Raw genomic sequence first — 22,626 nt, 5'->3', positions numbered from 1 at the left:
TGTGCTAGAGATCATGTAATAATGAATGTTCTAATGATTTTGGATTTGTCTAAATTTTTTGCAAGAGATGATCTATGAATGATGTTCTAAAAGATACATGAATCGAATTAAAATACATTACAAAGTAAACCCTATAAAAACATGTTTATAGTTGTGTAAAAAAAATAATATCACTGATCCGCCTTGTAGGCCATCTCCAGTGAGAGAGCTAAATGTCTAAAAGCCAAAAAAATGACCTAATTTGTCCAAAAAGTCATCTCTAACCAATGGCTAGGGTATAATTCTATTAAGCCCACTAGACCATTATTTGGCCTAAAGGGTATCAGTATGACCAAATGTAGCCCTTATGTAGCCATTATTTGGCCAACCGAACGAGGGTCAGAGGGCTCGTTTTAGCTCTCTGGGCCTCCAAAATATTAATATTTTAATGAACAGTACATGACTATATTTGCCTCCATCTCCAACCGAAGGTCATATGGCTCATTTTAGCACTGTCACAAAAAATCATCTTCAACCAAGGACCAAACATAATTTATTATTTAAATTTAAAAACTACAATAACTTAACTTTATAGGAAAAAAATGATAATTTATTATTTTTTTTTTTTACAAATTTTGGCCGAAAAAAACTGTTAAAAAATAAAAAATAAAAAATAACAGCTAGCTGACGTTAGCTAGCCATTGTATTTGAAAATTTGGCCTACCATTCCTATTAGATATAACCGACAGGAATAAGTATAATGTTGTCGGAAATAATCGACAGGAATAATGAAAATTATGGCTCGGCCCAGGGCTAGATGGTTGGCTGAGTTAGGCCAGTCGGTTGGCCTTTTGGCCATTTTTTGTCTAGTGGGGCCCATAAGCCCTTTGGCTTAGCCCTCGATTAAATACGGTTTTCGGGCTATTTTCAGCCCTCTAGACTCTTTGGTTGGAGATTGTGTTAGCCCCTTTTTGGGGGCTTAACTCATCAGTTGCAATAATTGATTCAAATTTAACAGATAGATTTGAAAACATCAAATGGTAGTTTAATTAAATTAATTTATAAATGTAAAATATAAACTTATAACTAATAACTTATTGAGGAGACCATATTTAGTCATTAGGTTAGAGATGGTATGTGAGTATGACCTGACATTCTTTATTTAAAAATAATTTCACGGGCACGCCCTCATGGTTTTGTTTATGAGAACTCACGCAAGCAGAACTTCTTAGTGGGTCACCCATCCTATGAATGCTCTGGTCCATTTCTCGCTTAACTTCGGAGTTTCTACAGAACCCGAAACTATTGAGCTCCCAAAAGGTTTCGTGCTATATGGAGATGAGCATGTACATATAAGGTCTAGAAGATCTACTCCCCTGGAGGATATGAGATCTAACACAAATAGTAACTGATGAAAACTGACTGCATGATGTACGATAAACAGTTAAGATGTGAGGATTATTAGAATCCTACAAAATGGATCCGAAAAAGAGCCTGGTCCATGTTAAGATGGCCTTAAAATATATGAAACCTAGATTGAATGCAACTATATATTGAAATTTGCAGTTATTGGACCGCCTGCCACAACAAAAGTCGTACGACATCCAAATACTCATTTTCAAGATCCCCTCAAATGTTTAAATGCCGCGTAAAATAAGTCAATCGAATTAGAAATAGTCTAACTATTTGACATTTAGCATCATCATTTTTTATGTATTTTTTGGGGAATGTATTGTGATTACATTTTTAGGATAACTAATGAAAATGATTCGAAAATTTTGAGTTTTAACGATAATGACAAAATAAAGGGTAAAATGAAATAGTACCAGGATTGACTTTTTAGTGTAAACAATTGGTTTTTCGTTAAAGCAATACCGAGAGCTTTTTGTTAAAATTCCCTAAATTTTTTGGTCGTAATATGCAAATAAAATGTTTGCCACTTTGTTGTTTCATCCAGTTAGTGATAGGTCAATTACGAGATCAAATCTTCTACATTCATTTTGTATATGTTTCTACGTGGCCTCTATCTTTGATGTTAAGTTTATGACAACAACGTAATAGAAGATAAATTTATTAACATGTGTTACTCAATAATAGAGATCACAAAGAAATCACACAGAAAATAAATGCATAAATTTTGATCATACCACGACGTTTACCAAAAAATAAAAAGGAAACGTACAACACATTGAAACCAACCAGCCGGTCTAATTACGCCAAATCCCCGCGATTAACTGACGCTTAATCTTCATGCAAAAGAAACATGCTATTTAATTGATGAATAATGTTAGGCAGATCAAAATTTTAAACTAAATTTGTAATCTAAATGAAATGTCACTAATAAAAATAAACACAATAATCTACAATTAATTAATGATTAAATCATCTACAACCATATTATTCGATTTGTAAATTTAGTTTAAAAAATTTGATATTCCTAACATTACTGTTGATTAATCAACTAATTAATCAAGGAAAGGACAATATAATTATTTCTAGATACACGGTGATTCTCTAGACGGCAGGGCTACTTCCTGGCTTTTACGAGACAAGGGGGACCCACGCGTACGAAGATCTGTAACTTCCGCGAAGCGACGGTCAGGATTGCGACACGCAAACGTGTAAAGGGCGACGGAGAGAGATGCATGAGAGATGAGGGGGGCATGCAAAAGAAGCGCATCGGACTCACCGGCGCAGATTAGCAAACATCGCCAGCCAGCACAGCACGGACAGAGAACGACTCGTGGCTAATACGACTGCAGAACTCTGAGGAGAGAGAGAGGGTGAGGAGAGAGAGAGAGAGAGGGAGGGGCACACAAGGCCTGGCAGGTGCAGGTGTACGAATCGCACAGGCACTTGAGAGAGAGAGAGAGAGAGAGAGAGAGAGAGAGAGGGAGGGAGGGAGGGAGGGAGGGGCAAAAAGTGCAGGTGCAGTTGTACCGAATCGCACAGTCACAGGCAGTAGAGAGAGAAAGTGTATAGAGAGAGAAAGCCGAAAGCCGAAAGCTTCTCTCTCCTCTCTTGCTGCTGCAGCCATTAAGCGTTACAAGGAACCGAAAAATCAACGCCTCTCTAACGCCGTCAGCGTTTTTCCAGAGAGAGAAGGAGAGGAGAGAGAGAAGCGGCGTGAAACGGCCGGGCTGCGTGGTGGTGTGAAGTGTGATATAGCAGTGGAGGAAGAGAAAGTGTGATCAGAGAGAGAGAGAGAGGAGGTTAAAGGAAGCAGGACATTACGGTGGACGCGGGTACACCCGATTCTCAACGCCTATTTGTCTTCTTTCTCTCGAGCTCCTTCTACTAATTAATTTCTCACCAATTTCCCAATTTTCTGCGTTTTTTCTTCGCAACTTGTGCTTTTTCTAGACGGCCGGAGAGAAATATTTGATAAATAGAGATGGCGCGGAGGACTGCTGCTGGAGTGGAAGGGTTGCCGTCCACCGCCTCCGTGAATGCTGTAGAAAGCAGCGGATGTACGGACGCCGCCGTGCCGGCAGCTAACAACAACCAAGGTGTGGAGCTGAACCGGTGACCTCTTGCGTTGTTTTTACTGTTTTAGTCTTAGATTTTTAAAGTTAATTACTAATTTTAATTTTAATTTTTCTTAGATTTTTAAAGTTAATTACTAATTTTAATTTTATTTCCTTTTGTAAATGTGATGCACGTTGACCGTGATTAGATTTTAATGATTGTTTTTAGTTTTTAGTATGAATATGTTTTTTTTTTATTTTTTTTTATTTGTGATTCTAATTCTTAATTATTGAAATTTGAATCAAAAGCGCAAATCTTCAAAAGGGTTCTCATGGTTTGATTTTCCTTAATTTTCTTTGGCCTAATTGGATTATTAATCCCCTGGTGATAAGGAAGTCGGAAGATAATTTCGTGGTAAAAAAATGGGATTTAAACCCTGTAGTGAAGGATTTAGGTTCAAAATTAAAGTTCAGTCAACTATCAGCTAATTTTTTGCAGGCTTACCTCACATGTGAGGCTAAAACGGAACTATACGTTAATTGTTAACATGTGAAGCTCCACATGGGCTTAAATCTTAACTTTTTTATTACAAGACTATCTTACAACTACTCTATCACCACCGGACTATTAATTGAATTAAGCCATTTTCTTTTTATTATTTATATATATTAACTTTTTTTGTATTTGTTGTTATGATTTTTCTGTTGAACCAGAATGTGATTTGAATTTTGATGTTAGGTGAGAAAGATGATTTGTACCATCAGCTATGGCATGCGTGTGCCGGGGCGAATGTTTACGTTCCCCGCCCTGGCGAGAAGGTTTTCTACTTCCTTCAAGGTCACATGGAACAGGTTCTTTTCTTCTCCCGTGACCCTTACCACCTTTCTTTTGTGGCAGCTCGATTGTCCCTTACTCTGTTTTTTCCCAGTCAATGGTGAAAAACTTTCACGCAACCCGGATGTTACTATGCTAGTATACCGTTTCTCTAATGTACATAAGCTTCGTTCCCATCATTACAGTTTTGTTACGAATTATAAAATTTCAATCAATCCTTTCGAATTTTCGAATGACGAGCTCCAAGTAGATGACATGTTTGCTTGTTGATCTAGAATAGGTGGAGGCATATGCAAACCAAGACTGTAAAATGGAAATGCCAAGATACAATTTGCCTTCCAAGATCCTCTGCAATGTTGTATGTGTTCAGCTAAAGGTAAACCATTTCTCTCTTCATGTGTTTAACAAAGTGTGCAATTGAAAATTCAACGGCTCATGATTGATCTGAAGTTGGTTGTTGTCAAACGATAACACGATTCATTTGCAGGCTGAAGCTCACACAGACGAAGTGTATGCTCAAATCACCTTGCTTCCTGTGACCGAGGTTAGCTAATGAGTGCTCAGATGACTTTATTAGGGCCTCGTTGGAGATTTACATTATTTATCCGCTTTTAGAACTTCTTCCCTTGACATTTTGAATGTATAACATATGTGTACTGTTCTGGCACATTGCAGGAAGACCAGGTAAGGGCAGAGGAAGAAAATACTCCACCCTTGCCTCGGCGAACCAGTACACGCTCCTTTAGCAAGATACTCACCCCATCGGACACAAGCACCCACGGTGGATTCTCTGTTCCCAAACGACAAGCTGATGAGTGCCTTCCACCTCTGGTTGGTATCCTTGTCTTTCCATCTAAATAACACCCATTTGAAATTATATGATACACGTAACACATCTGATTAGAAATAAAGTAACCAATTCAATCTTTGCTACCAGTTGATCCACATGTTACAAATGTTTTTGCAGGACATGTCTCAGCAACCACCGGTTCAAGATCTGGTAGCAAAGGACTTGCAGGGATATGAATGGTGCTTTCGCCATATATTTCGAGGTATCTTTAAATTCAGACGCTCTTAAACATCCATCTGTGAAACTAACTTGTGTAATTATTAGTAGTTCTTATAAAACCGGAAATCAAATGCACAAGTTTGGTTGTTATTGAACTGATGTTGCTTTAAAAAATTTAGAAATTCCTCTCATCACGCCAAGGGAGAAAAATGCAATTTCCATGGTTGGCTGATTCTATGTAACACACAATAGTCCAACCTACAAACAAGTTTCTGCCCATGTAATCGCCTTTACAGTTACTATATTTTTTTACCTGATTAACTTCTTAGGTTTTCGGAATGTGGTTTACTACTCGTGCATGTTTTCCGCTTAACCTTCTTCACTGGATTCATCATATAAGACTAATCTTAAACTATGCATGCCCCATAATGTAGGTCAGCCAAAGAGGCACTTGCTTACTAGTGGCTGGAGTACGTTTGTGACTACAAAAAGACTTGTTGCTGGGGATGCATGTATCTTTGCAAGGTATGCTCTCTCTCTCTGTGTTGAAAGGTTAATTAATTATTCTATAGGAATTTCCTTTTAGTTATTGGTCTTCAGTTCCAGTTACCTAATGAAAGTAATTCTTGCTTCACAGAGGAGAAAATGGAGAACTGTGTGTTGGCATACGCCGTGCGACCAAAACACAAGACACTGCATCAACGTCTCTCATTTCTGGCCACAGCATGCAACATGGCATACTTGCCAGTGCTTTCCATGCCATTTCTACTGGTACCATGTTTACCGTGTACTACCACCCATGGTAAGCTATTTGATCCTATGAGCTAATAATTGTGAATGTGTAGAAGTATCATTTGGTATGCTAGTATACACGTTCCCTTAGGCTTTAAGCATGAATCTTTTCATATATCCGCAGGACGAGTCCTGCTGCATTCATAATTCCTTTTGATCAATACATGAAATCAGCCGAAAATGACTATTCCATTGGAATGAGATTCAGAATGTGTTCCGAAGGTGAAGAATGTGCAGAGAAGAAGAGGTAATCAAGCCATGACTCGCAAATGCAAGAATGGACGGATAAAAGTTACAGTAGACATTGTTGATAATATATCTACATTTCCCCCATTAAACAGCCGTTATCTTTTGACCAAACATGTTATTGTCTGAAACAGGTTGGAAGGTACTATAATAGATATCGAAGATAACGATTGCTTGAGGTGGCCCATTTCAGAATGGAGGTGTCTGAAGGTACCCAAGTTCCATTTTCTGACCATTTCAATCTGAAACTTAAATAACTCTCTCTTAGCATCTTTTTCTGGTTATTCCATTGTTTAATGTGTCCTTCCAGGTGCGATTGGATACTACATTAGATACATGCTTGCATTCCGAAAGGCTTTCTCCTTGGAATATCATACCTCTCCAACCTAAGAAGAGGGCACGTTTACCTGATCCGCCATCCCCTGGGGTTTCTAGCTTGGGCAGGAAAGGTCAGTAACTCTCATATATCTCTTTGTGGAAAGTTTGTCTAGATTTCAGAAATGCTTCATTCTTCAATTCAGTTTTAATGGAATTTAGCTCAGGATTCATCAACTTATCTCTCTTTTTCTCTTATTAGGTTCATTGGTGATTTCAATTGAGTCCACACCTCCAAGGAAAAAAAAGGTCTTTCAAGGTCAAGAAACTAGTGATCCACCTGCTCATGAACCAGTTACACCAAAACAGATATTACTGCCACAGTTCATCCCACCCCCAAATCCTGACTGGGACCACACAGATTTGGGATTGGAAAACAATCTCAACGTTCCAATGAACGACCCATTTTACCAATGTCCTGGCTATCCAAAAGCTCCAGGCCTTACTAACCAATGGCCACCAATGTTTGGTTTTGGAGTCTTTGACAGTGGCACGTATAAAAGAAGCATGTCAGTTCCAAATATCAGCTCCTCGGATTCCCAGAATTTGAGAGCCTTCGAACTGAGGAGTGAGACTCAATCGCCACTTGTCGAACAAAAGAGTACAATGCTTTTTGGAGTCAATATAGTTACCAGTCACCCCGAGCTCCCTTCACCACAAGTTGCCAATTCTATTGAACTTTGTAGTCCTTGTTCTATTCCTCCAATATCTCATTCAAGTGTTTCTGAAACAGTCCAGCTGTCAGAGACATCGAAGAGTATCTCTGGCGTTTGTTCTGAGAAACAATGCAAGAAATGTAGCTCCGTCAATAACAGGAGTTGCATAAAGGTAAATGATGTGTAGAACTTCTTCTCAGTTGTCTTTCCAAACAAGTTGAAGAAAAAATTGAGCTAATTGAATTGTATTTATTGTTTCACATTCTAAATTATTCAGTCAAATTATACTTTGGTGATTGCACTAAAGATGTATTTGTATGTTTACTTAACAAGCAAGCATCCACATAGGGTGGAGTTGATTGCTGAAGGCTAGCTAATCTTGCCAAGATTTCGACGTTCTTTCAGGTGCTCAAATATGGAGCTCCTGTTGGAAGATCGATTGACCTCACGCGCTTTGATGGGTACAACGAACTCATTTGTGAGCTTGACCAGATGTTCGATTTCAAAGGAAGCCTGATCGATGGAAGCAGTGGATGCCAGGTAACCTACATGGATGACGAAGGAGACAGGATGCTGATAGGAGATTACCTGTGGCAGTTAAGAACTAGTACTCATGCTGTGACTTTAAGTTTGCCATATCTGTTGTGCTTTACCGTCTGATCTGTTACTAATTTCATAATCACGCTACATATGCAGCGAATTCCAGTCCATGGCGCAGCGATTGTTCATCTGTCCGAAAAATGAAATGCCGAATCCAGGCTCCCCAAATGCAGTATCCATCTAAGTCTTCGCCAAGAGGTCACATGTGTTTATCTGTTCATATCAGAGCGTGCAGCGCGAGAGAGAGACATGGTATCGACAAACATGTCTACTTGAAACATCAATGCGCGCATTGCGGTATGTATGCCAATGCAGCCGCGACAATTTACTGTTCAAGTGTAGGTATGCAGTATCAGTATGCATATTGTTTAAGTTAAACCAAAAGCTTAAAACTGTAGTTTTTTGCTGTTTGAAGAATGCCTAAGATTGTTGTGATGTAAAAGTTCCAGGCAAATGCTCAGAACAACTGTGGAACTATATGAAAAGTACCATATTTTACCATTAGATGATTGTTATTTTTTACTGCATAAGCACCTTCAGTTTTTAATTTAATTTACCTAAATTTTTTTAGAGGTATTTGTTGACTTCTCCGATGAACTTTAATTTTAACCAATTACTCTCCTAAACTTTTATAATTGGCCAACATTTATCCCCTCTAAATTTTTATAATTAACCAATTTTGCCCTTGAAGTTTAATTTTATAATTGCAAAAAGGTAATTTTATCCCTAATGTGGACAACATATTATTTTTTTCTTTCTTCTCTTTCGTTGGTTCACTCCGTACACTTTTTGCCTGAATTTTAGGGTTTAGGTGGAAGCTAAAGTTCAAGACGGAAATTGCCCAATAATAAAAATTCAGGGAAAAAATTAGTCAATTATAAAATATTAAGATGATAATCAGGTAAAATTAAAGTTAGGAGAGAAATTGACGATTCTTTACAAGTTTACGGTAGAAATCGGCCCAATATCCCAAATATGTCACTCAGTGTGAACTGAGAAATGATATTGATTTCAAGTTATCATATTTCAAATATTTGTATTGAGTACGTATTCATACTATATGTTGGGGCCAATACCCCAATAACCAGACTCTTATTTAACATATTGGGGCCGGGTTTGGCCCACCGGCCCTACCATAATCCAAAAAGGATCAAAACGAGCCGCCAACCATTTTCTCACCACAAAATCCAACACAAAAGGAGGAAAGAAAATAACCCAAACCCAACCTCCCTCCCCCCCCAACCCAAAATCTAAAACCATGAAATCTGTGTCTCCAGCCCGACCAATCACATCCCTTCGAAAACTCCCTCCCACCTCTACCTCTTGCTCGAAAATCTCCGCTCTAGCCAATGTCGCTACGCCTGCGCTCAATTTCCGGGTTCCACGACACCCGATTCACCGGCGGAATGATATCCGGAAGCCCCAAACTGCTGTAAGATCTCAGTTTTCTTCAAACCCACAGAGCAATGAAGACCCAGACGCCCAAGTTCAAGACCTTGTGGTCCCACAACATTGGTTGACCCCCTCAAGGGCCTTGGAGGTATTACTTTCTATTTTTTAGGTGCTTGGTGGTACCTTAATTTATCGCTCAGTTAGTTTAGTCTCATGACAAATGATACTGTTAGCGACAAATTCTTCACCTAGTAGTGTAAGTGCAATAGTCGAGAATAATAACAGTCAGGTGCAATAACGATTGTAAGTATGCTCTCGAAGCGCGCATTAGTTTGTTTACTTTCCTGACAAGTGATAATGTTAGAGAGAAACTCTTCATCTATTAGCACAACTATGCTCAATAATAGCTGTATAATAATAGGGTTCGTTTGAAGGTACTTATAAAACGACTGAAAAAAGTATGCTCTCGAAGTGCGCATTAGTTTGTTTACTTTCCTAACAAGTTATAATGTTAGCAAGTGCAATAGTCGAGAATAATAACAATCGGGTGCAATAACGATTGTAAGTATGCTCTCGAAGCGCGCATTAGTTTGTTTACTTTTCTAACAAGTTATAATGTTGGCGAACAACTCTACGCCTATTGGCGCAACTGCGCAATAACCGCCTTATAATAGTAGGGCTTGTTTGAAAGTGCTTTGAAAATTATTAAAAACGCTTTTGATAAAATTGTTTTTTTTTTTTTTTAACAATTCTTAATAAAAATGCAAATGAATCCTGAAAAAAACACTTAAAGTGATTTTGGGAAGTGCTGAACCAAAAACGCTTTCAGTTATTTTAAAAGCACTTTCAATTTTCCAAACGAGCCCATAATCAAGTGCATTAATGGTTGGATACATGGTTTTGATTCAAAACGAACTTTTAAGTAATTTCTTATGAAAGTGAGTTTGGTGGGACTTATGTGTGCTAACCATTTTATTTACATGAATGAAAATTCAGGAATCAGAGTGGCTGAGGGTTACTTTGCACAAGTGGTTGGACGACGAGTACTGCCCGGAACCAACCAATGTCGAAATCAGCAAGATTGCTGCTCAATCATTCTACAAATCTTTACTCCAAAAACAGACGGATTTGGGTGAGATTTTGTTGAAGATGGCCATAGAATTGGAATCCATTTCGTACCAGGAAAGCTTCCACGGCGCGTTCTCGTCAGCCAACACGGCCGTGAATTTGATTTCCCAACGGATAGAGCAGGCCTAATTGTCACTCAGTCCAGTTCAAGGTTTTCAAAATTTATCTTGCCCTGCATTTCCTATGTAATGGTAGTAATGTTTTCTCGAAACGTCTGTCCTTTTAAGCAGTAAGTTTTCTGTAAAGAACGGACATCCCGCAGAGAGAATCTTCGATATAATGAATATATGTGTATCTCCTTGCAAATAAGTAGTGACAATGGATGAATGCTTAATGCACCTGATCTGGTGCAGGAAATTGCAATATCTTGAAAGATGTAAAACCTCCATCCACAACTAAATTATGGCCACTGACGTATTTAGCCTCGTCGGAAGCTAGGTAAAGTGCAGCGTTAGCGACGTCGTTGGGTTCACATTTTGCGCCAGCCAAGACGCCTGCTTTGTGCGTTAGTTCTATCAGCCGTTGTCTATCAACCCCCGGGAAAATTTGAGTCATTTCCTCGATCACAAACGGGGTTGGAATCGCAAATGGCGATATGCAATTGACTCGGATTCCATGCTTGCATAGCTCTGCAGCCACGGACTTGACAATGCCAATGACGGCAGACTTGGACACGGAGTATGTGTGCTGCGCCAGTCCTCCCATCAGTCCCGTCACGCTGGCTGTGCAAAGAATGGAGCCAGTTTTGCGCGGGATCATCACGCGCGACGCGTGCTTGATTCCTGCCACGACTCCTCGCACGTTGATGCTCATGACGCGGTCGAATGCTGTAAGATCGAGGTCCACGATGCTCGGGGGAGTGTAGCAGGGCACCCCGGCATTGCTGTACATAATGTCAAGCTGGCTATGTTCGGAGACGGTGAAATCAATGGCGTTGGAAATGTCGGATTCTTTCGTGACATCGCAGGCAATGAATGCCGCGTTTGGACCGAGCTCTTTCGCTGCGAGCTGCCCGAGCTGCTGTTGGATATCGGCAATGACAACTTTGGCGCCGTTGCTGATGAACTTTGACGCGGTTGCCTTCCCTATGCCGCTTGCTGCTCCGGTAATCAGCGCCACTTTGCCTTCAAGCCTGCTATGTCACACATAGAACCAAATCAACGGAAGGGCATGCATACGAGAAATGTAATCAAATCGAAAAAAGGGTATTCGGGAATTCGAATAATTCATCCAAATATTCCCGAATACCTACTCGATTTTTTGCCTACCTTGTAGGCTGGGATGAAAATCCCTTCTTGAAGGTCTGAGAAGCCAAAGGAGCTCTTGAAATGGCGACATTTTTCCTTTTCAAACTTCAAACAGTTAGCAACATAAATCCAGCACACCAAATTTCATTCAATGGAAATAGAAAACCTCAGCCACAAAAAAAGAAAAATCAACTTTAAACAAAGGAGGGATAAACAGTAGTAATTTTGGAAATCCTGGTGTCGTTGGCTAGAGCAGTATGCACTCGTTATATACTTCAATTTGAATTCCCGTCTCCATAATAAAGATTAGATTAATTAAAATGTCGCTCGAACTTATAAGGAAAAGGGAAGAGAAGCTTACCTGAAGGCAACCCTGAGCATATTTTCTTTTTTCTTGAAGAATTAAGATGGGGTTTATGTGATACTTTGAGATCAACTGGTTCAACTTCTTCCTTTCACTGAATTCCTACCTTTCTTCAAGTCATGTCCAGCTGTTGATTTTATATGCTTTTGGTTGTGGTTGGAACGAAAAGTGGACGAGTCATGAATGTAAGGAAGACTCAAAGAAAAGCAAAGAATTCTAATGGATTCGTCCACATGTGCACACGTGGTCCAATAGCGGCGTTTCATCTGACCGTGACACATGCATTTTGTCTCTTTGTTTTTGGGATAAAACTTTGTAATATATATGATTTTGTCATTATAAATTTTTCTCATTGTTTTTTCTTTTTTGTTTGTACACTCGACTTATTCTGAGCTCATGTTTACTTATAAGAAATGGAGTTAAGTAACACATTTATAAGCAAGAGAGCTTTTTTGTGCCATTTAGTATTACGGTTTAGTGGTATTTCTCTTCACTAGTAAGTAAGAGGTTTTAGGTTCGATTCTCGTCAAAGGCGAATTTGAACCATATTATTGATAGCCTCGTTGTGAGGCTTAGCCCTCTTTCTTACTTCCTTAATATAGATTATATCGTTTGTTAGAAGAAAAAAAAAAAAGAGTAACCGGATTTATAAGGAAAAGTATTATTCTCATTCTTGTGTTTACTATAAATCAAAGATTTTAAAAGAACATGATTACCATTTATGCGTTTTCTAAGGTAACGGATGAAAAATAAGCGGTCCACATTAGTTTTGAACTCACGCCTAAAAAATTCTAAGAACGAAATATCCAAGGGCGTTGATTAACTTGATTATCCCATACACACCCAATCATTTATTGGAAAATATTAGTATTTTTTGGTATTTTATGATCTGGGTAGTTTAGTTTTGAGCCCGGCTTGTTAATATTAGAGTTAGGTTTGTTTTCTATAAATATAATGTTTTGTAGCGCTATGAAGATAAGCAGTCACAAAGTAGTCCTAAACTTATAGCCGTCTTGGCTCTTGTTTATTTGATTCAAATTGATAGAATAATATCGTAGTTTGGATTCATTTGTTGGTCATGCTCAATATTCAACCTCCTTTATATCTATATTATTTCTCGTAGTAAGTAAACATGTCCAAATCATGCATATCAAACACCCAAAAATCTTTACTCGAAAAACAGACGGATTTGGGTGAGGTTTAGTTGAAGATTGCCATAGAATTATCTTGCTTAGTTATTTGTAACAAATTCTGTGTAAAAACGATGTGGAAATTTTGTACGTGATTTGCCGATATTGGTTGAACATTTTTTTTACTGGAAAACGATCAATATTGAGTGATAAATAAAATAATATGCCACCTTATCATTATTATACAAGAATATGGAATAAAACGTTATACAATATTTATCAATTCTCGTGTTAATAACGCTTTGGGTTAGCTCACGTGGTAAGGTATATATCAGAGCTAAGAAGAAATAAGAGGTAATTATTTATGGTGTAGGTGCTTGATATGGTGAAGTTTCTTCACGAGGGAGATATAGGTTACGTTGTGTTTATTCCGTGAACTTGTAAGCAAGTATTGTGGCAAAAAAGGGCCATGCATGGTCCAATCTTTCTTCTGAACTTGTGTTAGACATAAAAGAGCACCTTGGTATATTCGAGTTTTTGAGTTTCCGCTGTGTCTGCAACGTCTGGATTGTGAAATCATATGAAAAATGTGGATCAAGTGAGATTGAGAGTCATAAAAAGGATCCCAGTTGCAGTATATAGGCTGGCGGGGGTATTTGTGTCCTTTTGATTCAGCTAAATAAAAAGGAAAAAAAAAACGATGAAGGGGCATTCCGAGAATTGAACTCGGGACCTCTCGCACCCTAAGCGAGAATCATACCACTAGACCAAATGCCCACATGCTGCTGGTTCTCAGTTTTATTTTTTTTATTCACCGAAACCCTTTGCTTAAATCCGCCACTTGCGCATGGTTTAGGGTGAGTTAGTCAAGACGGTGGGTTTATCTTACTCACTCGAGTTCGAATGGTTGTCTGTGATTATGATTAGGCGATGCATAGTTTGTGGGAAATTAGTCTATCGAGTCCTTGTTTCTCTAATACTTTGCTTCGTGGACATCAGCTCTTCAGAACTTCTGTCAAGAGGAGTCGGTCCTCCGGCCTTGGGCCCTTCCATGTGATGAAGAAAACTCTGTAACAAGCAGCTAACTTCGAGACAACTAAGGGCAAACTTCGAGCTAGAACTAATGGATTAGCATTAATAGTAATCTTTCACCATTTTCGTTCGAAACTTTCAAAGATTATGAACCTTTTTGGGGTGTAGAGTTTGGATTTGTTGGGATTTCCGTGGCGATTTGAATGGTAGTTTGTGATTAACTCTAGTTGTTTGGTAGTCCTTGTTTTGAACAGAATTTAGGCCAGGAATTGATACTTTTATCGTCGTTCTCTTTTATAAACGATTAAACGTGGGAAGGAACTATACGAATAATAGTATTATTACAAGTTCAGGGAGTAAATTTTCAACAAATCGCTCTTATAAACACAACTAGGTTCAAATAAGATGTGCAAGTTTAAAGAGGATACAATCATACAAGGGGTCTACAAAAATGTTAAATTGCACGACCTTTTCATAACAAAGGACAATCACCTGGTTTGCATCACATGATGAAAGCCCCATTAGACCAAGTTATGGCAGAAGACTTCTCCGATGAAGGTGCTGCAACATGAGTCATTTTCCGGGTTACTATTGACTGCCTGTAACGAGAAATACCATGAAAGTCCAATGAGAAAACCAGGAACCACAAGCATCAAAATGTAACAGTTGATGAAAATGAGAGGCGTTTCTGTTCTTTAGGTTCGGGAGTGAACTTAAAAAGAAATCAAACAATTTCTCTTGTGCTCTACAGTTTCAATCGATTAATCCCGCGTATAGGCTTCTTTTATTACTTGTGCAAGCATAAGAACCACATGCCACCGAGGGAAAAATAACAATTTCTAACACCAAATTCTTGACAATATGCATATACTCCAATAACTCTGCACCGCATTTTGTTAAAACATCGTGCATACATCATGAACTTCACATGCTCGTAATACTGAAATGCCTAACATATTGGCGAAAGATGTTTCATTTTTCCAAAGTATAGAAATAATACGTACCGATTTAACCACATTACTGACTAGAATCAGGAGGCTGAGTATTCGGATTGAAACTTTCATAGCCTCCACTTGTTGGTGCTGTTGGATTGGGTTGATACATCGGAGGTGCAGCCATAGGAGGGGGACCATTTGAAGCATTTGGTGCTGTGCTGCCAGGAACTGCTGGTGGAGGATTCAAAGCGGGAGGAGGCCTCATGGGGGCACTTAATTGACCAGGCATGCCGGGAGCACCAGGCGGAGCCATCATCGGGAACATGTGTGGAGCAGAGCTGTAACCTACCACCACCAAGAAAAAAAAAATTATATATCATTAGTATTAGATAGTAACATTCTGCGGCCAATGGTATATTGCTGTGTGTCTGACCAGAAAAAAATAATAATCAATACAATATAGCAGCTATTGGATCTAGAATATAGCTGCATACCAGGGTGACACACCAGCGCTAATGTCCATAGCCATGGACAAAAGGGATGCTAATTGATAGCATAGAGAAAATAAAAATAAAAAGATCACGTCATGCAGAAGACTACGGGGCAATAATTAACCAAGCAAGAAATACGCATTCCATTTTCCCTGCCTTCTAGTAGCAGTAGTCTCATAAAAAATAGGTAGCATTATTAGCAACACAGCAAGTTGATAAGAACAGAATTCGATATACCAGACACCCAGAATGAAAAATTCCAGAACATTAATGCAAACATCGGTTTGGTCAAGCAGCGAAAAACTCAATACGTCAACATGCAAAGAAACGTGCACAAATAAATGACATAAACAGCAATACAACGGAATGCCAACGAAAAATAAAGATTTTAGAATAAACATTCCTGATTACCTGGAGCATTGAGTATAGGAGGTCTTGGCAAAACAGGTGGCCTAATCCCGGGGAGCATTTGTGGCATGCCAGGAAGACGGGGCTGAGCCATTAGATGTTGATTGTAAGCAGCACCAATTTGCCCGTAAGGCTGACCACCGTAAGCTGCAGAATTGCCAAGGTGCTCCTTGATCCTTTGGTCAATCAAACTTTGGGTTTGTTCCTGCTCAAATTGCTGATAGTATTCGCGCACGTTCGCCTGAATTCACGCACAAAATCAGCAAAAGGGAAAGCCAAAAAGAAGCGGTAACTTACTATAGCAACACAGAAACACAAAATAACCCAGTAATACCTTGTGTTTATAACCAGCATTGTGTTGCTTTCTCACTGAAGGCTGATAAAATAGGAAAAAGAAAAACTTGTCAGTAACCGAGATGATCCCGAACTCTAACTTACCGTGGCACAGTTAACCCAATATAAAAATCCCAATTTTTTTCCTTCTCAGTGTGATTAAACTTTTGAAATTTAGCAACAAACTTATCAACCAAAATCGAAAAGGACTGTTAATGGCACTCCGAAAATCTCATTGTGCACTCCTCATAAGCTTATTTTTCTTTCTAAAAATATAAAATTTGGAGTGCACGAGATTTTTGGAGTATAAATAACAGTTCTGAATCGAAATCTCTAACAGAAAACAAAAACATAATCGAAAATACGATCCGAGAACTAAAAACATTAGAGTAGAGAGAGGTTACCGAATCGTGGGTCAAATAAGTATCGCAGTAATCACAGTAATACCTGAAAAATTGGAACAAGAAATCGATTAAAGATTACAAATTTCATGAAAATGGGAAACGAATCGCATAATATTGAATGAATGAGATAAATTCGATACCTGGGCATTGCTCTGAATCGCTGGAATTAGGGTTTGGAATTGGGGATATATTGAAACTGAAGTAATTCAAAAACCCTAGGGGACTGAACGATAGAAGACGCTTCTAGCTACCCGCCGATGCTGCTGGGAGAATAAGGCTGGTTTGGTATTGCATTGAAAAAAAACTGCTGTGGGAATAAGCGGTTATGCTGTGAGAATAAGCGGTTGTGAAATAAATCAGCAGAGTGTTTGGTAAACTTTTTTGTAAAAGTACTTTTGGAAAAGAAAAAAAAGCAGTTTGATAGTGAATCTTTTCATTAAAGGAGCACTGTAGCTCCGTGTACTTTGAAAAAAAACTAGTTTTCCAAAGCTGCAAATAGCAGCTTCAGCTTATTCCTTTGATTTTAGCTTATTCTCACAGCAGCTTCCAAAATAAGCCTTTTTTTTTTCAGTTTACCAAACACCTAAAACCCTCACAGCTTTTTTTCATATATACTTTTTTTTTAAGCACTTCACTCCCAAACTACCCCTAAGAATTGAAGGTTCTGGACTTGGTGAGCTTTGGGCCTAACTTAATAGATTTGGTGGTCTTCTAATTTGAGCATTTAGGCTCATAGCCCACCATGTTTCATGCTCTCTGTCTCTTCCTATTTTTAGTTCCTTCTCTCTCTTTCTCTCGCCTCCAATTTCAGAAACAGAAGTAAAACTTTCACACACTTTGAATCAAAGTGGGAATGAGAATCATCTTTGGATTCTCTAATCATATATGTTCATCGTATATTATACGATTAGTTTTCAGCATGTATTGTTTATATTCAATTTTAAATAAAAAAATTACAATAATTTCTGACTGCACAATGTACAATAAACGAACATGATTGGAGGATCTCCGAGATCGTCACAAAGAGGATCCTCATTCTTGGAAATGGATCATCTCCGGATTCCTTCCACCAAGCCCACTCATCCGGGCCATTGAAATTTGATTCAACGACTACAAACATGAAACCACTTTAAAAGTTATAATAACTTTAACTATTTGATTAAATTTCAATGATTCAAATTAGTGAAATTGGTTGACCTAGTGGAAGGGATCCGCCTCATTCTTAAGGAGGGATGTCGTTTATTGGGTTAAAGAGGAAGAATCTTGTTAATCCGACGCGTCGTTTCCACATCCTACAGAGTCCTTCCCGTTTCGACATAAGCAAACCGCGGGTCAAACCTCGAAAGTCGGAACGGACGGCAAAATCCGCTCCCGAAAACTCTGGCTTTCAGGTTCCGTTACCTCCTCGCACCTTAATTTTCTGTTTGTTTCCCGAGAAAACTGAGGAAAAGAAAATCACAGAATGCATATCCGTGTTTTGTTTTCATGAAAATGGAAGCTGAACAGCCAAAATAGTTTAAGGTTTTTAGTCAAAAGCTTCAATTTCCTCGGATCCCAAACATTTCTGAATCCTCGGAGTCCCCGAATAAAGATCTTTGCTTGGTTTTTTGTAATTTTTGTAATGTTTTGATTGAAATATTCAGGGAGGATGAAAGTAAAGAATGAGAAGCAGAGTTGGTCGGCGGTGTCGCCGTCCGAGGTTGCCTATCATTTCGGCACCAGTGGACTTTCCGTTGCGGCGGCTACGGCAGTGACTCATCCCCTCGGTAATTTCTGACACCAAAATATTTACTCTTTTCACTTTTTTACAGCTTCCAAAATGTAAAATTTTGACCTTTTCACCTTAATGCTGTAGAAGAATGATTTAGTATTGGTAAGGAAAACTCCGGTAATGCTTAATTTAACGAAAAATCATATTTTTACTCTAAAAAGTCGATCCGGTACCATTTACTTACAACATATTTTTGTCATTTTCCTTAAAACTTAAATTTTTCAAGCCATTTTCATTAGTTTCCTATTGTTTGATTCATGGCTTGTTCACATTATGTTTTGGTTGGTTCTGCATCGATTTCGCTTTGTTCCGAGTTTCGTAGAGATTATGGTATTAAGATTTGGTACTTGATAAGATTTAGAGATCAAAGAAATTTTCAGTGAGACGGCCACACTAACCTGCCTTCTTACAATGCACGACATGGTTGATATGTTTGTATGCTATGAACATGAGTGAATTAGTACCATGTGTGACTGTCACACTCAAAAATTTCTCAGCATCAAGAGGCTGCAAAGATTTTTAATTTATCTCAACTTGTGGGATGCAGATGTTCTCAAAGTTAGGTTGCAAATGCAACTTGTTGGTCAGAAAGGTCCTCTCACTGGAATGGTATTTTCCCCACCACTTTTCCTAGGCGCATATCTTGATCCAATTAATCGGCGCTGAATGTGATAAAGATTTGATGTGCAGGGACGGTTATTTCTCCGTACTTTTAAAAGGGAAGGACCGAGGTTTTTGTACCTGGGATTGACACCGGCATTGACAAGGTCTGTTCTTTATGGGGGTCTCCGTTTAGGCTTGTATGAACCTTCAAAGTATACCTGCAATTGGGCTTCTGGATCCGCCAATCTTTTTGCTAAGATCGGGTCTGCAGGATTTGGCGGGGCAATTGCAACTGCGTTGACGAATCCAGTTGAGGTTTTGAAGGTAATGCCATCGTGCAGGGCCTTGTTGAACTTTTTTGCTTTCTATTTCTTGAGACTTGACTTCAAGATCATTTCATTTGCTTCCTTCCATTAGGTGCGGTTACAGATGAATCCAAACTTGAGTCCAGCGGGAGAACTGCGTAGAATTGTTACCGAAGAGGGAGTGAAAGCTCTTTGGAAGGGGGTTGGCCCTGCTATGGCCAGAGCTGCTACGTTGACTGCATCACAACTAGCTACATATGATGAAACCAAGCGGGTCAAGTTCTAACCACGAAGTAATTTCCACTGTTTCTAAATCATCAATGTTTGATTGGCAATACGAAAGTGTTCGTCTTGATTTTTCTTTGAATCTGCCCGTCTTCAAATTTGGTCCCAACTTTATTTGAATGCAGATACTGATTAGGTTGACATCACTGGAAGAAGGATTCCATCTTCATCTCATGTAAGACACTGTTGCCTATGTTCTTATCTGTCTAAGGTCTCTCCATTTCTTCAACCAAAGTAGATTAACTTGGTGTTCCATATAGCTGTCGTAAAAAGTCTGAAATTCTTAGTAATATCAAACATATTTATCAAAACTAACTATATTTTGCACCTTGTGTAGCTCAAGCACAGTTGCGGGCATGGTGTGTACGCTCATAACTGCACCCGTGGACATGATAAAAACCCGTCTCATGTTACAACAGGAATCTAGAAAGGCTGGAAACTACAAAAATGGGTTCCACTGTGCGTACCAGGTATAGATTATATGTGCTTTCTTCTCTAGTGTTTTTGCTTGGTCTTCTATTTCTTTTACATTGATTCGTTGTAGACTTTATATTTGTTACATTGAATCTCGGGTCCCAGAAATTAATTCCTTGCCCGTATTTCTTATCCGAAGTGATTTGTTTGTTGTTCCAGGTTATGCTTACGGAAGGTCCCAGGGGTCTTTACAAAGGGTGAGTGTCTCTTCAACCCCGAACACTCATGCTTTTCCAGATACACCTTCAAACTTTCCGCTATTATAGTCTTTAGGTTTAATAGAAAGGAAAACTAATGAAAAGAGCTTGAAAACTTTGAGTTTTAACGATAAGGACAAAATAAAGACGCGTACGTTGAGTAACTACAGCAGAAACTTTTACACCATCTGTCTGTGTGCCTACATTATTGATAAGGTGTTAAAACTTTTCAGGAGCCTTGCAACGTTTGCAAGACTGGGTCCACAAACTACAATCACCTTCATACTCTGCGAGAAGTTGCGTGAGCTTGCCGGATTGAACGCAATCTAAGCCTTGGGATTGGCAGTCTGCAATCGCTCCCGCTTCTGGCCGTAGTGAGAATTCTTTCGAAGTCGCAGATAACTCACATCACACTCCCTGCAAATCCCATTTAGGGGAAGGGAATTACGTGTTTCGTGCACCGTCCTCCCACATTTTTTCGCTCGAATCTGGTTGTATCCAGTTGAACAGCATCTACAATAACTGTTGAGCTCATACATTGGTATTGTGTGACAGTAAGAGAAATGGTGATTCATTTCATGGTTATTTTCTCTTTCGGAACAAGGAAATCTCCGCCTCGCTCTATCATCGGTACAAGTTTTTAAACTAAACTCCAGATACATACAATCACTCGCATGATAGTTTTCCGCTCACGTCGTTTTCCCTTTTCTATCTACTGCTTGAACCTTGAAGTGTTTCCAAAAATTGCTTGAGTTGGTATTTAGAAGCCTGTCAAGCGACAATACTTGTATGTGTTTGATCAACAGAGTCATCGATTAGAAATTTAGGTACAACTGACTTGTATGTTGACTTTAGGGAGAGTTAATAAACAGCCCCTCATGTAGCGTCAATCCTTCATCCTTTGTGGTAAAAAGGAGTTGTGGGACGGGTATAGGCTGCGGGTTGTTTTTGTCGTGCTCATGTCGTTTTTGCCATATCCGTTATTTGGACGAACTGTATCGTGTTAAATTTGTTCTTTTAACAGGTCCTTAACAGATATATGATAACGACTTGATTTGTTAACGGATCGTTCCGAATTAACGGGTCATGTAAGAAAGTGTCATGCTTAATACCTAGATATGGCCAGCGATATTTTATCGGTTCTTACGGTGACACGATAACAACCCACTTGTTAACAGGCGACCCAATAATAACCCAACTCATTAGCAGGTTGGCCCAAAACTTGTTTTTTGTGTCGTTTTTTGTTTGATTAACAAATAGTGCAAGAAATTGTCAGCGTACATGAGTACATTGCTACGGTAATTTTCATACAAATAAATAAGACGTGTGTAATTTTTTGTTCACACATCTTTCTTTTATTGATGTAGGACGACACGTAACAGTGTAATCATGTTGTCAAATTATTTTAATGATAAAGACGTCAAAATTGTATAGCCTCTCAAATTATTGGAAAACAGAGGCTAAAGTCTCCGTGGGCCCGCTTTTAGCATATTTTGACCGGGGGAGATATTCCAACGTGGAACGCAAGGATTCGGGTCCCACTAACGTGTGAGCTGGTTCTTGTTGTCGTCTAATTAATATTTTTCCTAATCATTATCCAAAAGTGGATATTTTAAAATACTTTCTCTCTCTTGATCAAAAATATTTTATTTGCTTTATAGGAAATTACCCTTTTGGTCCGAGGAAATAAAGGAGAGTAATTTAGAAATAAACTTATACAAAAGAGAGACAAGATCCTTATTTTTGCAAGATCCCACATCGTCGAGGGGTGAAGATCTTATAAGCCTTATATGTATATTATCATCTCTACCTAATACGAAGTCTTTTGGGAGCTTACTAGTTTCGAGTTCCATCGGAACTCGAAGTTAAGCGAGTTCGCGCGATAGCAATCTCAGGATGGATGATCCACTGAGAAGTTCTTATCTGAGTTCCCATAAACAAAATCGTGAGGGCGTGTTCGGGGCTCAAAGCGGACAATATCGTGCTACGGTAGAGTCGAACCCGCGATGTAGTGAGGGCTCGGCTGGGATATGACAATTATCATGACATTTTAATTCAACAATACAATGTAACGTGAAGAGTTATATATAATATAATATTATTAAATTAGAGAAAGTCGCACTTGCTCTTATCTATTTAGCAAGGAGGCTTCGATTTGTGTTTAATTC

General features: G+C 38.9%; 5 protein-coding genes and 1 non-coding gene across 10 annotated transcripts; 3 read left to right on the top strand and 3 right to left on the bottom strand.

The window, feature by feature from the left end:
* The first annotated feature begins 2,638 nt into the window (after positions 1-2,638).
* On the top strand, positions 2,639-8,463 carry LOC103432488 (auxin response factor 2-like). 2 transcript variants are annotated; one of them, XM_029098913.2, is made up of 15 exons: positions 2,639-3,224; positions 3,343-3,488; positions 4,186-4,298; positions 4,562-4,657; positions 4,769-4,825; positions 4,957-5,112; positions 5,249-5,333; positions 5,725-5,815; positions 5,928-6,092; positions 6,207-6,329; positions 6,463-6,538; positions 6,639-6,777; positions 6,906-7,531; positions 7,765-7,955; positions 8,056-8,463. In XM_029098913.2, the coding sequence occupies exons 2-15, from the start codon at positions 3,374-3,376 to the stop codon at positions 8,141-8,143; spliced, it is 2,121 nt and encodes a 706-aa protein (XP_028954746.2). In that variant the 5' UTR covers positions 2,639-3,224; positions 3,343-3,373; the 3' UTR covers positions 8,144-8,463. The 2 variants fall into 2 exon arrangements, with proteins under 2 accessions (XP_028954746.2, XP_070675540.1); XM_070819439.1 differs by lacking the exons at positions 2,639-3,224; positions 3,343-3,488; positions 4,186-4,298 and adding an exon at positions 4,332-4,437.
* A 678-nt stretch (positions 8,464-9,141) lies between these two features.
* Positions 9,142-10,844, top strand: LOC114823398 (uncharacterized). The gene is made up of 2 exons (XM_029098917.2): positions 9,142-9,499; positions 10,348-10,844. Exons 1-2 carry the CDS (start codon positions 9,218-9,220, stop codon positions 10,606-10,608), a joined length of 543 nt encoding a protein of 180 aa, XP_028954750.2. The 5' UTR covers positions 9,142-9,217; the 3' UTR covers positions 10,609-10,844.
* LOC103432536 (secoisolariciresinol dehydrogenase) lies at positions 10,734-12,271 on the bottom strand. Of its 2 annotated transcripts, none has more exons than XM_029098916.2 (3): positions 12,088-12,271; positions 11,748-11,822; positions 10,734-11,611 (listed from the first exon to the last, which is right to left on the bottom strand). In XM_029098916.2, the coding sequence occupies exons 1-3, from the start codon at positions 12,105-12,107 to the stop codon at positions 10,810-10,812; spliced, it is 897 nt and encodes a 298-aa protein (XP_028954749.2). In that variant the 5' UTR covers positions 12,108-12,271; the 3' UTR covers positions 10,734-10,809. The 2 variants fall into 2 exon arrangements, with proteins under 2 accessions (XP_028954749.2, XP_028954748.2); XM_029098915.2 differs by having other exon boundaries at positions 10,734-11,614; positions 12,088-12,264.
* Positions 12,272-13,925: 1,654 nt separating this feature from the next.
* TRNAP-AGG (transfer RNA proline (anticodon AGG)) lies at positions 13,926-13,997 on the bottom strand. Its single transcript has one exon. It is a non-coding gene; the product is annotated as a tRNA-Pro (tRNA).
* Positions 13,998-14,609: 612 nt separating this feature from the next.
* On the bottom strand, positions 14,610-17,201 carry LOC103432484 (U1 small nuclear ribonucleoprotein C-like). Its single transcript, XM_008370687.4, has 6 exons — positions 16,964-17,201; positions 16,824-16,866; positions 16,421-16,462; positions 16,090-16,327; positions 15,257-15,532; positions 14,610-14,851 (listed from the first exon to the last, which is right to left on the bottom strand). The coding sequence occupies exons 1-5, from the start codon at positions 16,969-16,971 to the stop codon at positions 15,270-15,272; spliced, it is 594 nt and encodes a 197-aa protein (XP_008368909.1). The 5' UTR covers positions 16,972-17,201; the 3' UTR covers positions 14,610-14,851; positions 15,257-15,269.
* An 872-nt stretch (positions 17,202-18,073) lies between these two features.
* Positions 18,074-21,066, top strand: LOC103432485 (uncharacterized). 3 transcript variants are annotated; one of them, XM_008370688.4, is made up of 9 exons: positions 18,074-18,214; positions 18,467-18,589; positions 19,142-19,203; positions 19,285-19,521; positions 19,615-19,776; positions 19,913-19,962; positions 20,125-20,257; positions 20,421-20,458; positions 20,692-21,066. In XM_008370688.4, exons 2-9 carry the CDS (start codon positions 18,472-18,474, stop codon positions 20,786-20,788), a joined length of 897 nt encoding a protein of 298 aa, XP_008368910.3. In that variant the 5' UTR covers positions 18,074-18,214; positions 18,467-18,471; the 3' UTR covers positions 20,789-21,066. The 3 variants fall into 3 exon arrangements, with proteins under 3 accessions (XP_008368910.3, XP_028956211.2, XP_028956210.2); XM_029100378.2 differs by having other exon boundaries at positions 18,116-18,344; XM_029100377.2 differs by lacking the exon at positions 18,074-18,214 and having other exon boundaries at positions 18,323-18,589.
* The last annotated feature ends 1,560 nt before the right edge of the window (positions 21,067-22,626 follow it).

The sequence above is a fragment of the Malus domestica genome, chromosome 03, assembly GCF_042453785.1.
Source record: "Malus domestica chromosome 03, GDT2T_hap1".
NCBI lineage: Eukaryota > Viridiplantae > Streptophyta > Magnoliopsida > Rosales > Rosaceae > Malus > Malus domestica.
The sequence above is the reverse complement of the archived record's forward strand: the minus strand, read 5'-3'. Positions and strand labels throughout refer to the sequence as shown.

What these genes read in the sequence shown, in the direction of transcription:
- LOC103432488 (XM_029098913.2), top strand. Translation starts at nt 3,374, where the DNA reads ATGGCGCGGAGGACTGCTGCTGGAGTGGAAGGGTTGCCGTCCACCGCC. An exon ending in CAGAATGGAGGTGTCTGAAG is followed by an intron (nt 6,539 to 6,638) that starts GTACCCAAGTTC and finishes GTGTCCTTCCAG; the next exon opens with GTGCGATTGGATACTACATT. An exon ending in ATAGGAGATTACCTGTGGCA is followed by an intron (nt 7,956 to 8,055) that starts GTTAAGAACTAG and finishes CTACATATGCAG; the next exon opens with CGAATTCCAGTCCATGGCGC.
- LOC114823398 (XM_029098917.2), top strand. Translation starts at nt 9,218, where the DNA reads ATGAAATCTGTGTCTCCAGCCCGACCAATCACATCCCTTCGAAAACTC. An exon ending in CCCCCTCAAGGGCCTTGGAG is followed by an intron (nt 9,500 to 10,347) that starts GTATTACTTTCT and finishes ATGAAAATTCAG; the next exon opens with GAATCAGAGTGGCTGAGGGT.
- LOC103432536 (XM_029098915.2), bottom strand. Translation starts at nt 12,107, where the DNA reads ATGCTCAGGGTTGCCTTCAG. An exon ending in ATGCTCAGGGTTGCCTTCAG is followed by an intron (nt 11,823 to 12,087) that starts GTAAGCTTCTCT and finishes AAGTTTGAAAAG; the next exon opens with GAAAAATGTCGCCATTTCAA. An exon ending in TTTTCATCCCAGCCTACAAG is followed by an intron (nt 11,615 to 11,747) that starts GTAGGCAAAAAA and finishes TGTGTGACATAG; the next exon opens with CAGGCTTGAAGGCAAAGTGG.
- LOC103432484 (XM_008370687.4), bottom strand. An exon ending in CTTATTTGACCCACGATTCG is followed by an intron (nt 16,463 to 16,823) that starts GTAACCTCTCTC and finishes CTATTTTATCAG; the next exon opens with CCTTCAGTGAGAAAGCAACA. An exon ending in ATGCTGGTTATAAACACAAG is followed by an intron (nt 16,328 to 16,420) that starts GTATTACTGGGT and finishes GCGTGAATTCAG; the next exon opens with GCGAACGTGCGCGAATACTA.
- LOC103432485 (XM_008370688.4), top strand. Translation starts at nt 18,472, where the DNA reads ATGAAAGTAAAGAATGAGAAGCAGAGTTGGTCGGCGGTGTCGCCGTCC. An exon ending in AAGGTCCTCTCACTGGAATG is followed by an intron (nt 19,204 to 19,284) that starts GTATTTTCCCCA and finishes TTTGATGTGCAG; the next exon opens with GGACGGTTATTTCTCCGTAC. An exon ending in CATATGATGAAACCAAGCGG is followed by an intron (nt 19,777 to 19,912) that starts GTCAAGTTCTAA and finishes ATTTGAATGCAG; the next exon opens with ATACTGATTAGGTTGACATC.